At 43.3% G+C, this 16,035-nt stretch overlaps 1 protein-coding gene across 2 annotated transcripts in view; it reads right to left on the minus strand.

Annotated features, from left to right (window-relative positions):
• The window catches only part of MRPS27 (mitochondrial ribosomal protein S27), a 55,005-nt gene that overhangs the window by 37,945 nt on the left and 1,025 nt on the right, over positions 1-16,035 (minus strand). For both annotated transcript variants that reach the window (XM_035099793.2, XM_035099794.2), the window contains exons 2-4: positions 14,525-14,602; positions 7,260-7,330; positions 3,462-3,520 (exon numbers count right to left, since the gene is read on the minus strand). In XM_035099793.2, the coding sequence (XP_034955684.2) occupies positions 3,462-3,520; positions 7,260-7,330; positions 14,525-14,602 (208 nt within the window). The remainder of the gene's footprint in view (positions 1-3,461; positions 3,521-7,259; positions 7,331-14,524; positions 14,603-16,035) is intronic.

A 16,035-nucleotide genomic window follows, 5' to 3' on the forward strand; every position in this document is an offset into this window, starting at 1 on the left:
ATGCAAATTAAGACCATATTTAAGGTCCGAGCCAGCGAGATGCTGATATCTTTGAATACTGAGTCAGCTGTAGCACCGTCATGTTTAATCTTTCACACAGCCTTTGACATTTGGCAGTAAAAAAAGTGGTGCTTTTTTTAAGGGTAAGTGAACAAAGCATTTATGGATGGTGATGTGTAAGCCATAAATAAGTCACTACCATAAAGCTGTGTAAGTACCTTTTTTTAGCCAAGTGAGGTGGGTGTTCTTTTTAAATAATTAATTCTTATTGCTTTTTAAAATATACAAAAAAACACAACTAGAGCAACATATACAGACAACATAAACTATCAGCTAATCAGAATGGGCATTTTATTAGATAGAGACACATGCTAAGTAAAAGGAAGGGAGGAAAGAATTCCAAATTTATTCTTTTTTTCTCTAATAAACTACGGTAATAAAAATCATACCTCCCTACAATATTACCTTTCTTCAATTGTCCACTGAGCACTCTTTAAGTTTCTGAATAAGTTTCTCTACTAGACCTTAGGATAGTGGCAGTGTTAGAAACTTAGAAAAGCTAGGAGCCAAATACAGAATCTTTAGTCGCCACTTTTTGTGGAGGTTGGCAATACTTCAGTTTCCAAAACACTCTACTCTTTCTTGTTAAACTTCTTGTCTATTTTTAACATATACTTCGAGCCTTCAAAGCACATACATTTCAGTAATCATTGAGTGTTGGCCAGGCACAAAAAATGGCACCCAGACTTTTTGACGTGCTCACAAATGGAGAATCTTTAGATGCAAAATGCACCTGGCACCCTGCTAATTTCGATCCCTGGATACAGGCATTCAGTTGTAGCACCTTTTACGTACCTCCAATATATTGCTACTGTGAGATATGCCATCAGCAAGAGATGCACACTTGCTTTTAACTGGTTTCCTACATGAGCAGGGAGCTGAACTGGATGGTATTTGAGGTCTCTTTCAATGCTATGATTCTACTGTCAGCAAGGCAGTTACTATGCCCTTTGGTTTCTGTGAAGCCTTCTAGCAGTGTTGGTTAAAGGGATAATGGAACCTGCATTTCACCCTGAAAGCTGTTAGAATTCTCATCGCACCATTAAAAATAAGAGTGAAAAATATAGGTATAAAACTGGACCAACCAATTATTCATAATATGTAAAACAGTGTTTGCCTTTTGAACTCCTGTCAGCAACCCTCCCTATTGGTTCTTCTGATTAATGCAATAGACCCAGAAGTAGCCTTCAACTCTCACAAAGACACACGAGACCTCAAAAATAGCAGTTTTAATTAAATTATGACCTGGAGAAAAACCCAGCAGAAGCAGAAGCTGTGAACAGGCATGTCATTCCACATATTTTATTCAAGGCAAAGCTGGTGGCTCTGTTTTAACTGCTCAGTTGCACATCTACATTTTGCAACAGGAGTCCACTGCCAGAGGATAGTAGGCCAAGTATCCAAAGCAAGACTAAAGTTTATTTAAACACTCACAACTATAGCTGCAAAAGGGTCGCCAACATGATGCCTGCTGGTGCCAGTGTGCCCACAAGCACCTCCTATGGCACCTGAAGGCCATTTCAGCAAATATCGCCTCAAAAATCTACAATGCATGGGAAACTTGTTTGCTCTTCCTGGTCAATCTCTGTTTGCCCTGACTCTGACTGCTGCTTTAAGCAAGTCCACATTTAATTGCAGGTCAGGTCTGAACACTCATATTCCCTTCTGTTCTGAATACAAGAGATGAGGGAAAGAGCCTCTCTCTGTAAGTGGCTGATATGTGTGCCTTTTGTTTCTTTTCGGGGGGGGGGCGACTGAAGGGGCAGGCACCAATGCCTGCACCATTTTGTGTTCCTGAATCCTTTTCTGTTATTTTAGATGTGGCAGCCATTTTGTGTTATGTCACCCCCGAACACAAATCGTCGTTTTTGTTACTGGCACCCATGGACTTCCCTCAAAAGTCCAAATGCGATTAGTAATCTGCAGGAAATAAATGTGTTCGGCTGAATGAGATGTACCAGATTCTTAAGGAAGGGAGAACTCTGAAGGAACTACCTTTGTTGGTTGTAATTAACTAGTTTTACACTTGAAATCATACACGAGTTTCAACACTGTATAATGAAAAGAGAGTTTGACTTGAGTACCATTTCCAAAACGCAACTTAAAATCACATAATTGGCCATTGGTCTTAAGAAAGTACAGTACCTTCTTTTGCTACCATGGTCCACTTTACGTAAAATGGGAATAACAGCAGTCTACCTCAAAGCAGTGTTGCCAGAACATAAAAAGATGATGGCTGTAACACACTTGATCCATTAAGGCTTCAATCCCACGCATACTTATCTGGGAGCAAACCCATTAAAGAAATAGAGTCCTGAGTAAATATGCACAGGACTGGGCTGCATAATTGGTGAAAAAAGTGCTACAGAGAGAGCCATTTGGGTGTGGGAGTTAGGGCTTCCCACTGAGCCATGAATGTCACCAGCAACACGGTCTGCCAGCCTCACCTAACTTGGAGGGTTATTGTATGGCTAAGATGGAAGCGAACCACATATGCTGCCCTGAACTCCTTGCAGACAAGTCAGAATAAAAACATCAATAATGCTAAACAACATTTTGCCACATTTGCATCCAAGATTACCATACCACAACCCCAAGCACACCTAGCAAGGTGAAAATGCTCAGTGTATAAATCTAGCAGTGAATGAGTCTAGAGCAGGCATCCCCAAACTTTGGCCCTCCAGATGTTCTGGACTACAATTCCCATCTTCCCCAACCACTGGTCCTGTTAGTTAGGGATCATGGGAGTTGTAGGCCAAAACATCTGGAGGGCCGCAGTTTGGGGATGCCTCGTCTAGAGGTTACCATTCTGGGCTACAAACAGCAGAAAGGCACGTAATTACACCCCATATTGGCCCCTGTCAACAAATCTTCACTGGATTTGGCAGCCAGCATTCTTGCCGTGGCACCCCACCCCACTTCTGGAGGGGACAGGGCCCTCTGACATTATGCAGAGCTTGAAACTCAGGACGGTTGTGAAGAAGGGCAGGAGTTGAAACCCACCTTGCTAAGCTTCAAACTATCAGGAAGCAGCAAGAAGTCTAATAGCTTTCCAAGTTTCTATAACGCTTACTGCAGCATCAGAGAGGGTCCCTACCATTCTCCCATGCTTCTAAAATCAATGTGGCATCATGGAGAGTCCTCACACTTCTCCAGGTGCTTAAGAACATTGAGGGCTTTTCCTGTTCCTATTTTCTCATCAGAGCAAAAGATTTGCTCTCCAGGGCTGAGCTGGTTAATGCATTTATGGATCCTTGGTCACCTATTGATTGATGATCTGCAATATAATTAGAGGTAACACCTAACTGTCCCCAACCAACAGCTTGACACAAATAATATATTCAATAACCTTGATTTCTTTATCTCATAAATCAAAGTTTGGAAACCAAAAAGTTACTTACTTGTAAATATAATACTCAGCTTGATCCACTTGTTCACGTGAAGTAATGTTGTCTATAAACTGAAGGAGAAATAGTCTTAGAGATTATCAGCTCAGAGCACAGAATGGTGCAAACCTAACTAGTTTTGTGAATGGTTCAACAAGTGTTATGATTTGCAATTGAAGAACATTACGGTTCCAATCGCTTGTCAGGTAAATGGAACGTCATATGATTGTACTGAACACAAACACAGTCAATTACAATTGGGACATATGGCGAGCCATTTACAAACCAGTTGTAACTAAGCTACTCAATTCTATTCCCCGTTCCACCTGTTTTCCTGCCCCCACCTTGCAACTGTCAGTCAGCAATCCTTGACCACTGAAGCTCACTCAATCCTCAATGGCCTGTTTTTGGGCTTCACCCCTCTTAGCCCCGCCCCCCAATATTTGTACTTCTACAAACTTTGGGGTTCCTCCAAATCTGCTAATGCCTCTATCTTGTGCTGTGCAGAACAGGTTTCATGCAACGGCACAGACATCTGAGCATCAGAAATAGAGGGAACGACTCCACATTATTTATGTAGTTGTTAAATTTAAATGGCTGCCCATCTATGCTTTTTTTAAGATTGTACATTCATGAAGATAAGCTCGAAATACACAGTAATACTGAAAAGGAACAATAGCTGGCAAAATCTTGGGAGATGAAGCATGAGTAGGACATCCAGTGACCATCGGGTGGGGCTCCAATATATTGCATAGTTCCTTCAACCTTTCTTCAAGCAAAAGCAAAAAATAAATTATGTAAAACAGTTGAAATATGCAAAACTTGCTTAATTTGCATTATCTATGCAGCTCACAGGACTCCACATTTTTTGGTAACAATGACAAATTCTTCCCCCCTCCCCCTTCCAAATGCAAAGTGCACGTATCGCCATCAGAAAGCATCAATATCAAGTCCATCCTTCATGTTTTCATCATTTCCTTCAGAAACCTCAGGTCATTCCCCATTTCTAGGACACAGTGAAACATGAAATGCTGGGAAGCCTAGCAGGGAGCACAGCAGGACTTCATCAAAGGCAATGGAAGCTCCCAAGAGAGCTCCTGAACAGCAGCAACTACTACTACTACTAATTATTATTACGGTATTATTATTGTTTGTTAAATTCATTAGTTACTTTATGTTGCCCAAGGCAACCCAAAGCAACTTACAAGCAAACTTCTAAGCTGTAGCAGGTGTAGCTTCTCCTATCACTACAGCACCGTGACGGGAAAAGTCCTATATGGTGAAATCTTACTGGGCTGGTGGATCCCTATTTTCCAGTATCTGTCAAGGGCAAGGAAAGAGATACCCACTCTTAAGTCCTTGGATGTCACTGAAGAGCAATCATCCATTCTCTTGACTTTGGGGATTAAGGACACATGTCCAGTTCCACATGAATGCAGTATATTGAGCTACGTATAATTATCGGTGAGCTGGAAGAAGCCAAATGGAAGCAGCTGCTTTCTCTTTGATGTGGTACCGGAATTGGAGAAAAACACCCAATTAAATGAACAAACAGCATGTGCTGCTCTGGTTTTAAACGAAAAGCTTTTTTCACAACACACTTAGCTGACCTATGGAACTTTTTCCCACCAGCTTTAGTTATGGCCAATGACATAAGCCATTTTTAAAACGGGGATAGGGCAAACATTTTAATTGAAAACAAAAGTATCAACTGTATTGATATAGTTCGTTTTTCCTCCATGAAGAAAAAGCACAGCTGTTGGTAGAGCAATTTCATTTTCAGAAGGACCCCGTTTTAATCAACTGGGTCTCAGGTGAAAAGAATCAGGAAGCATACAATGTGCAAGATTCTGCCTGTGGTCCTGAAAAGTCACTGCCAGTCACAGAATAGATCAGGAACAGGAAATTGATAGCTCCCCAGATGTTGCAGACTACAACTCCCATCATCCATTACCATCGGTTATCTGGCTGTGGCTGATGGGAGTTTGAGTCCAAAATAAAGTAGACAATCCTGGCCCAACTGGATAAACAGCCTGACCCTGATACAAGGCTGTGTTCCTATTATATAATTTCACAGGTTGCCTATTTTAAGATATTCCATAATTTATCTGGACTCTTTTCAAGCCAGGTTCAGGCCCAGGTATAGCATCCAAACTGATCTTTGTAGGGGGAGGTCTGGGGGAATGATAGTTGATTCTCTTTGAGGGGCACTGCACTGGTTTCATTTCTATATATGAGACCATAGCAATGGGAAACTATTACTTGACAGCATGTGAGTTAACTTACGGTGTCCCACAGGGGTCAATCTTGTCCCCATGTTATTCAACATGAAGCTGTTGGGAATGTCATCAGGAATTTTGGGATCCCACTGATGACACACTACTTTATCTCTCAATGCCATGTGAATCAGGAAAGGCAGTTGAGATGCTGGACTGCTGCCTTGAGGTGGTAATGAGCAGAGTGTGGGCCATTAAACTGAAACTGAATGCAGACAAGCTGGAGGTGCTGAGTGTTGTGGGCTCTGGGGTCCAGGAAGTGAGCAGACAACCGTCTCTGGACAGGGTGGACTCCCCTGGAGTGATCAGGTCCATGTCTTGAGGGGGCGGGGGTGCATCTTGAACCAAAAATTGCCCTTTCATCTGACCTCATCATTGTATAGATTTCAAAAACAGGTCAAGATGCACATTTTTATCCAGACCTTTGTGGGTGGAGGACGAGACCAGAATATCCTTCCCATTGCAGTGCTGTGGTTATTTCCAACTGATTCTTTAATTTGTGGTCTAGTAATGTTTATGCAAAATGGTTTATTTGAACTGAGACCATAGGCCCCAACTCTATGGGGCTAAGCAAAGCTCAGCCCTCCCAAAGTATGCAGGGATGGGGCTGAGCCCCCCCAATATTGAGGGGCAGGGCCCCAACAGGCCTCCCCGCAGTGGCTGGGGGCCACCCCAGGGCTCGCGACCTCCACCCAACGTGCATGACGTCACACGTGTGATGTCACAAACACACGAGCCCCCCCCCCAATGTCAAGTGGAACTTGGCACCTCTGTCTGGGACTGTGTGGTGAAGGGTGGGCTGTACATGACTACAAATAAATAAATGAATGGATGTAACCCACCAGAGGCTGGGATTGAAAGACAGGCAATGGAATATTGTATCAGGCTACTAGTCTGATAAGCTATTAGTTGTATAATGCCCAGTACATTTTAATATGCAATGCAAATAATTAATAACCATCAAGTGTCCTCATGTTTCCACATCTGGACACTACAAGAACATCTGGCCTAGTACGGCTACAATGTTCTTTTCCAGGCAGTCTTATCTTTCTTTCTTTTTCAAAATCCAATTTAGTTGATTGCCTTGATGCTATATTGACATGCATGACCTCCACATGCCAGCAATACTTTATTGACACTTTAGAACTTGGCATCTTATCTCTAGGCCTGGGGGAATTAAGAAGTAGAGCTTGTACTACAAAGCATTAGCGTTATAGCCAAAGAAGGTCGGCTCAATAGTGAGACAAATAATGTAGATTAAAAAGTAATAACAAAGCTTGAGAAGAGAGATTAGAAAGAAGGCAAATCACACTGAAGCAAATCATCTCAACTCATCTCAGGGCTTTAAATGACTATAACTGTGCCCTCAGCACAATACTAACTCAGTAACTTTAGATCACAGTAGCATATGCAGCAAAAATATTTCAGTTCAAGATCTCCTGGAAGAAAGGAGGTTATACCTGACTAGGGGCTTTTTAGCGAGGGTTGGGGGTATTGTGGCTTTCATCTTTAGCCAAACTAGAGTTTGCATTCTTACCCGGGATACAGTTAAGGAGCTGACAGGAAACTTTCTTTCATAGGTTCTGTCCATCAGATTGGCTAGTTCAACTGTAGAAAGAAAATAAAAATATTCAATTCTCACTAATCATTTCTGAGAAGGGGAAAAAAACCCAAAGGCGTATAAGCAAAGTTACTCAGCAATCTGGACTAAAAGTATTTAATGCAAGCCTCCATTTTTAAATATCAGCCATGGAAATGTAATAACTTCTCACTCCAGCGATAGGATTTGCTGATAGCCCTTTCAGCAAAGGTTAGCACTGCCTTCTCAGGGAACAGTGGAAATGGAAGCTAGCCTTTCTTCCTACTACCATAGCTCTATGCCAGGCTTTCTCAAACTTGGGCCTCAAGCTATTTGTGGACTACAGTTCCCATCACTCCTGATGGCTCCTGCTAGTTAGGGATGATGGGTGTTGTAGTCCAAGAACAGCTAGAGACCCAAGTTTGGGAAACCTTGCTATAGGAAACGCAGCATAAAGCTGCATAAACTAGAACTATGGCTTTTGAATTGGACACAGACTTGAAACATGTATGTTCCTAAATTATCAGAATGAAAACTAAATCTGAAGAATTTATAGACTTCTGCTTTTCTGTTTCTGAACTTTCAAACCCCTTGGGCAAAGGGGAACCTTTGCCTCTCCAGATGCTGTTGAACTACCACTCTGATAATCTCATAAACTGGGCTGGTGAGCTTTGTAGTTCAGCTACACCAGGAGGGCTAAAGGCTCTCACACCTCCCACACAGTAAGCCCTACTAGAGCAGGGATGGGGAGCCTGTGGTCCTCCGGATGATATTGGACTCCAGTTTCCATCAACCCCAGCCAGCATGGCCAATGGTCAGGGATGATGGGAGTTATGGTCCAGCAACATCAGGAGAGTAACAGGCTCCCCATCCCTGCAATGCAGCTTCATCATGCTAATCATTGGTGCACGAGACTCTTTCTTTGGTAGAATCATAGACAATCTGGTCCAACTCCCTGCAATGCAGGAATCTCAACTAAAGCACCCATGACAAGCGACCGTCCAACCTCTGCTTAATAGCCTCCAAGGAAGGAGAGTCCATAACCTCCCAAGGGAGACAAAGCCACTGTCAAACAGCTCAAAAGTTTTTTTTCCTGATGTACCCTGATCACTTCACAAAGTATTTGGAAATCTTTGCCAGAGCTTTTGCTCCAGTATAAAGCATGCTCTGCTGACACACATTCATCAGCCCCAACGTCAAATGCTTCAAAAACAGGTAGTAGAAATCAGGTTAACCGAACAGAGTAGCAATTCTGCCAGCAAAGCTTCAATTACTGTTTCAGTACTGGGAAAGAAATGAATAATTCATTCTGCATTTGCCTCTTTTATACACCTGCAGCATTCCTGCAAAAGAGATAGAACTCTCCCTTGATTCATCATATGTACCCTGTGCAGCTTGTTATGTAATATTTTAAACTCTAGTTGTTATTTAGTCAAATTGAGTTTTATGTGTCAGGTCATAACAATAACAGTAACAATAATTTTATTATTTATACCCTGCCCATCTGTCTGGGTTTCCCAGAGAAGGCCCTCTGCCTGGTTCCCTGCAACCTTGCTTCTCGCAGTGAGGGAACCAGCAGAAGACTCTCAGAGGAGGACCTCAGTGTCCAGGCTGAACAATGGGGCAGAAAACACTCCTTCAGATATACTGGTCTGAGGCCTTTTAGGTATTTAAAGGTCAGCGCCAACACTTTGAATTGTGCTCGGAAACGTACTAGGAGCCAATGTAGGTCTTTCAGGACCGGTGTTATATGGTCCCAGCAGCCGCTCTCAGTCACCAGTCTAGCTGCCACATTCTGGATTAATTGTAGTTTCCGGGTCACCTTCAAAGGTAGCCCCACGTAGAGTGTATTGCAGTAGTCCAAACAGGAGTTCACAAGGCATGCACCACTCTGGTGAGACAGTCTGCAGCCAGGTATGGTCTCAGCCGGCGTACCAGGTGGAGCTGGTAGACAGCTGCCCTGGACACAGAATTAACCTGCATCTCCATTGACAGCTGAGTCCAAAATGACCCCCAGGCTGCGCACCTGGTCCTTCAGGAGCACAATCACATCATTCAGGACCAGGGAGTTCCCCCATGCCTGCCTGCCCCCTGTCGCCCCAAAACAGTACTTCTGTCTTGTCAAGATTTAACCTCAATCTGTTAGCTGCCATCCATCCTCCAACCGCCTCCAGACATTCACACAGGACCATTATCCTCTCCATACTGGTGAATACCCAACCCCCTGGTGATCTCTTCCAGCAGCTTCATATAGATGTTAAAAAGCATGGGGGAGAGGATGGAACCCTGAGGCACCCCACAAGTGAGAGCCCAGGGGTCTGAACACTCATCCCACCCCAACACCACTTTCTGGACAGGAAGGAAGGAGTGTAACCACTGTATAACAGTGCCCCCCAGTTCCCAACTCCTCTAGAGGATTCAGAAGGATGTCATGATCAATGGTGTCAAAGGACACTGAGAGATCCAGCAGGACCAGGAAACAGCTTTCACCTTAGTCCCTGGCCCGCCAGAGATCATCGACCAGTGTGACCAAGACAGTTTCAGTTCCATGATGAGGCCTGAATCCTGATTGGAAGGGATCCAAGCGGTCCAAATCCTCCAGGTGTGCTTGGAGTTGTTCAGCAACCACCCAGTCAATCACCTTGCTCAATAATGGAAGATTTGAGACTGGGTGATACTTTGCCATATTGGTAAAGTGTCTGTTAACAATATGAGCAAGTCTATTCAAATCAGATGGTAAGTGGCAAACTCGTAATTTAGCTGGATCAGTTCTTTATCAGTATAGCAAGATTATAGGTGCCCTGGGTACAGAAGGCAAATAATATTTCCTTTACGGCAGTGTTTTTCTCAAACTTGGGTCCCCAACATCCTTAGCTAGCAGGACCAGTAGTCAGGTATGATGGGAGTTACAGTCTAACAAGTTTGATAAACACTGTTTTAAGGGCTAGGGAGAAAAACCTACCGAAAAGAGACTTCAGGCACCTCTGGGTTGAATAGTTATAGGCCAATTTCCAATCTCCCCTTTTCAGTGTGGGTTGCTACTCCGGAGAAAACTGTCAATCTTTGTCTGGTGTCTGCTGTCTATATTACCTATGGTGTACAAAAGCTATATATTGTCCTTCTACAAAGCCCAAATTACTGAAAGTGGTATGGAAATCTCATGAATCGGCCGGAGAAAGTCATAAATAATTCTAAATTCAGAGTGACATCCATCCAACAACTAAACATAACCTTCCAAAATAATGAGATCTAAGATTGCCTATTGATGAAATTTGCTTTACCACTGTCTGTAGAGATTAAAATTCCCAGTCCCTATAAATGGGTGACTCAAGGGACTAGTAACTAGGAAGAAAGCTTTTCAACTCCCAAAATTGCTGGTTTAAATCTGGCTCAGGTCAGCACCAATCAATGGAAGGTTATTGTATAATAGCTGCTTGGTATCCTCTTTGAAATAAATCAGTGGTCTCAAGTTTAGTTTCTAATGGACAGGAGGAAAAACCACTAGCACAAAGAGGTACTGTAGATTGTAGACAATCTCCTTCAGGATGTCAGTACTCTCATGTGGCATTCAATATTTAAATATATCAATATCCTCATATGGCATTCCAAAAAAACACTGTTAAGCAGTAAATATCTCCTGCGGTTTAGACAAATAATGGGATTTTCATAAGTCACGTCCAAGGCCTCATGCGACCTCCGATGCAACTTCTGGTTTTCTACCAGATGTTAGGTCGGAGGCTTCGCAAGGCCTTGCATGTCACCTGGGAGGTCGTATCGGAGCACCCACAATTTTTTTCCGTGGGGCCCCTAGAGTTGGCACCAGTGCTTGGCAAAGGGGCACAGCCCTCACCCCATTAAGAAGTAAAGAAGAACCTTGCTGGAACAACAAAATGGCCTATCTCGCCCAGCATCCCATTTCCCATAGTGGCCAACCAAATGCCTACAGGAACACAAATCATAAGGGCAATAGGCATCTCCTTTTGTTGCTTCCCTTCTACCTGTATGCCAGGCATCCCCAAACTTTGGCCCTCCAGATGTTTTCGACTACAATTCCCATCATTCCTGACCACTGGTCCTGCTAGCTAGGGATCATGGGAGTTGTAGGCCAAAACATCTGGAGGGCCGGAGTTTAGGGATGCCTGCTGTATGCTGCATCTGCATCTGATTCTGGAGAAAGCATATAACTACCGGTAGTAGCTGTTGACAGCCAATGGCCCATCTAATAAAGCATCCTGTCTTCACAGTAGCCAACCTATGAGGAGCTCAAAAGCAAGACCTGAGCTCATCAGCACTCTCCCCTCTTGCAGTTTCCTGTAACTGGCATTTGGAAGCCTCTCACCATGAAAGCAGAACATAGCCATTGTGGTCAGAAGCGATAAATAGCCTTATCCTCCATAAATGTGTCTAACTCTCTTTTAAAGCCATACACAGGATGGGCAACTATCTCCTTGTGTCTGTGAGAAACTATTTCCTCCCCACCCACCCCCCACCCCACCCTGACTCTCCCTCCATTCAGTTTCATTGGATGACCCCAGGGTCTAATATTATGAAGGAGGGAGAAAAACCTCTTTTTCTCAACTTTTCCCACATCATGCATTAATTTCATGAAGCTTGCTTTATTTACTTGAAAGCATTTATAAACTGCTTAATATTTTTAAAACCTCTAAACGTTGTACAATGTAAGAACAATTAAAAAAATCATGAAAACAAAAAAACACAAAACTTGTAAAACAGCAATGTCAAAATTTATAAAATCAGGAATTCAAACATTTTTTTAAAAAAAACAACAAGGTCCTAACTTAGGGATCAGGGAAACCTTGGGCAAAAAAGTGTCTTTACGAGTTTCTATCGCCACCCTTCAATACTTGCATTTTTCTTTTTTATTAGACTAAAAAGACCCAAACATTTCAATCTTTCATAGCCTAAGAATTGTTCCAGCCTTTGGTTTGTCCATTTCTGCACCTTTTCCTGCACATTCCATCCCCTTTGTCAACACAGAGCCCTGGAACAACCCCATGATTAATGCTTGCATTCTTTCCCTTTTCAAAATTAATAAACCTGCTGTGTAATCACAAAGGTGTTTCAGAACCACAACCCATTTTAATGTTCTTTTTAAAAAGAGTGGTGAAATCCAGGCTTTAACTGCTATGGCTGTGAACAAAAGAGCCTTTAAATGGTGCTAAGGGAAGACTCATCCACACCATGAGCACTTCATGCGTGACTCCCCCACCCACCCACAGAAGAAAATGCAGAGCAGCTCCTGAAAATGGGAAGCCCCAGCAACATCCACACTTGTGTACATCACACAGCACCAACATTTCCCTCCTACAGAGGGATTATCTCCATCATGTGCAATTGTAATGCTTCCCTGAGTGACCATTGTTGCAAAACTAATGCATCCCTTGATTGAGAGTTGCCATCATCTGACTGCAAAGATAGCACTGCCATCTTGTGATCAAATAACAGATCAGGCAAGATTACTGTTTTCAAACTGAAAAGCCCAGATTTTTTTCAACCAAATAAAGACAGGAATTGTTACATTCAACATCCAATTACTTATCCCAGTCTCTATTTCTTTGACCTTCTGTCCATTCAGAGTCCTGACTTGGCAGCTTGCCTCCTGCCCATTTTTCCTTCAAAGTTAAGATGGTTACTATTTCTTCCTGCCTAAATCACTGATTAATGTATCGTTTTTTAGCATTAACATCCTGTGGGATTTGACTGTCGGGTATCACAAAGTTGTGTTTCCCTATCCCTACTGGGCACAGTCGTTGATGAGGAGCTGGGATGCGGGATGCTATGATAGAACCATGGGGGAAATTATGTTACATGTTATGGGAAAGAGGAGAAATAACTTTTCCATAGAAACACCATTTGCAATAGCAGCCCCCGTTCTGCTTTGAAAGGCTCTTGGATTCTGCAACCACAAAGGCCACATCTACACTGTACATTTAAAGCAGATTCAAAGCACTTTAAACAGCCTGTGAACTGTAGCTTGTTAAGGGTCCTGAGAGTTATGAAGAGACCTCACAGAGTTACCATTCCCAGAGTTTTTTAACAATCAATCCCTCTTCCAAAAGAACTCTGGGAATGGTAACCGTGAGCAGAATAGGGGTCTCCTCTCAGCACCCTGAACACACTTTCCCTGGGGGAAGCCATGCCTCCTGAAAGATATACGATACTGCTTTAAACATATAGTGCAGATAGAGCCAGGGGCTAACATACATTCTATTCCAGAATTTAATGTCTGGACCAGTGGTTCCCAACAGGTGGTCCGCGGACCCCCAGGGGTCCGCGAGCTATGCCAGAGGGGTCCGCAAGATGCTATTAGAATAAAAAATATATTAAATATATTTCGTATGATAACAGATTTTTTGTTTTGGCCGCTTCCTGCATGAGCAGAGTCTAGCGCAAAACTAGAATTAGATAGAGGCAGTAGTTCTGCTGTCTGCCGTTAGGTGGCGCTTTACAAACACTACTGTTTTGCAAAGAGGCAGTGCGCGCATTCTACTAACGCTCACCTCCCCAAGATGCTTTGCGCACGTCGGCTTCATTTGTGCGCTACTGCGCAGGTACCCTGTCTTCTCCATTCCCCTCCCTCCTCCCTGGTGTGCGCTGCCTCTTTGCAAAACTCTTAATTTGGCTCTCACTTTTTAATTTTAGGATTAGGAATTAATGGGGGTCCTTGTCACAATAGCGGCTCGATGAGGGGTCCTCGAGAAAATTTTGTTGGGAACCCCTGGTCTGGACAGTTCTCCACTTCTTTCTCACACACCTCACCCTCAACAATTCAGGTGTCTTGCTCTGGGAAAACCTGGTGAAGACCACTAATAAATGTGAATTTACAGGGCCTTTTTGGCGGCCCATAGCAACATTTGACACTACGCTCCCACCCCAGCCTTCCCAAAGCCAGGTAAGTGAAGTGCTGGGCTTTGGGAAGGAGGCATGAGGGCTCTGACAGTGCCCTAGAGTCCTCCCACCTCCTTCCCAAAGCCTAGTTAGCACTTTCCCAGATTTAGGACCCTGCCAGAGCCGTGTGCTTCCTTCCCAAAGTCCAGCGCCTCTCCTATCTGGCTTTGGGAAGGCAACATGAAGGCTGGAGAGCAGTCCACTTTTAGCTTTGCTGCCCCCACCCCGCACAACAAGGCAGTATGCAGCCCGCAGATTCTGTGTCAAACTACTCTATTGTTCATCATTATTTTAGACTCCAAGTATTTCCTTACCCACGCTCTGCTGATCTTTTTCTCTTTGTTCCCATGTTGAACTGTCCACATATGCTGCTGAAAGAATATATCTTCTACCTAATTAAAGAAAGAGTCAATATCAATATATAGGCACTATCATTTAGAAAGGTTTCAATTTCTCTAAATGCACATTTTATTAGTCACCTTCTTTTTTAAACATTCAGTTCTCTAAATCAAATGCAATAAATTGCCATCATGCTTTGGAATCCAAACACTGTAAAACTGAGAACTCTGATCTCCCTGTCAGCTTTACTGAATATGGCTTTAGGGGATGTCCTGCCACCATATCATAAATCAGATCTCCATAAAACACAGGCTGATCTTATAATTCATTGAATTGTTAATGAGTACATAAACGTGATTCCCCATCTAAAAGGTGCTGATTAAAAGGTGAAATGCTAGTTCCTTTCAAGTAAAGCAAAAGTGGAATCTGAAATCCATATGCCTAAAGTTAATGCAAAATCTTTGTACTGCCAAGACTACAGTATTTTTTCCAGCATTCCAAGTGAATGTTAGATGTTAAACAGCATGGGGGATAAGGATGAACCCTAACAAACCCCACAAGGAAGGCTTCACTGGGCCAGAGCACTCCCCAAGCATCACCCTCTGGAAACGACTATCCAATTGGGAGTGGAACCACTGCAAAGCTGTGCCACCTACTCCTAACTCGGACAGCTGCTCCAGAAACATGCCACGGTCGATGATACTGAAAGCTGCTGAGAGGTTGAGAATTAACAAGGACACATTTCCCGTCGGTCTCTCTCTCGACATAGGTTACCATATAAGGCAACCAAAGTAGTTTCGGTGTCAAAACCGTGTCTAAAGCCCAACTGAAATGGGTCTAAAATCAGTTTCCTCCAAGAGTGCCTGGATCTGGTCTGTGACTGGCTGGTAGTTACAGTACTTAGATTTTCTGAACCCAGGGAGGGTTTCTTGAAGAGTAGTTTTACCACTGCCTCCTTCAAACAGGTACGGACCACCCCCTGTTGCAAGGAAGCATTAATTGCCTCCTGGTCCAGCAGGTTGACTCCCTCCCTGCTAGTTTTTCACAGCCAATAGAGAGGGGGCTGTTTAGTCTTGGTGGGGTTGAAGAAGCCTACAGTTGCCCCACACCCTCAAACCACCTGATTAAAAATGGTCTAGGTATATATTTTAGGATCACAGAGTAGGAAGTATGCTGCCTTCAGAAATAAATCTAGTGTACTTGATAGTCCTTGCTCACTTGGTCCTCTTTAGTGTGCCAAGGAGATCAGACTAATGCAAAGGAGTGAAATGAAATTTGTAACCATAAACCTGACCGGGCAACCTAACTTCATTCCAACAGCACATTTTCCCATTCCCCCATTAAATTTGAATGCAGGAGTCAAGATAGGGCTCATTGCTGAATCACAAAATGTGCCCCTGAGCAAGCCCAACAACGATAATTCCAATGTCTCATTGCTTAACATATCACACTGCACTGGGTTTTCATGGACATTTTGACAACATGT

The sequence above is a fragment of the Zootoca vivipara genome, chromosome 11, assembly GCF_963506605.1.
Source record: "Zootoca vivipara chromosome 11, rZooViv1.1, whole genome shotgun sequence".
Classification (NCBI taxonomy): domain Eukaryota; kingdom Metazoa; phylum Chordata; class Lepidosauria; order Squamata; family Lacertidae; genus Zootoca; species Zootoca vivipara.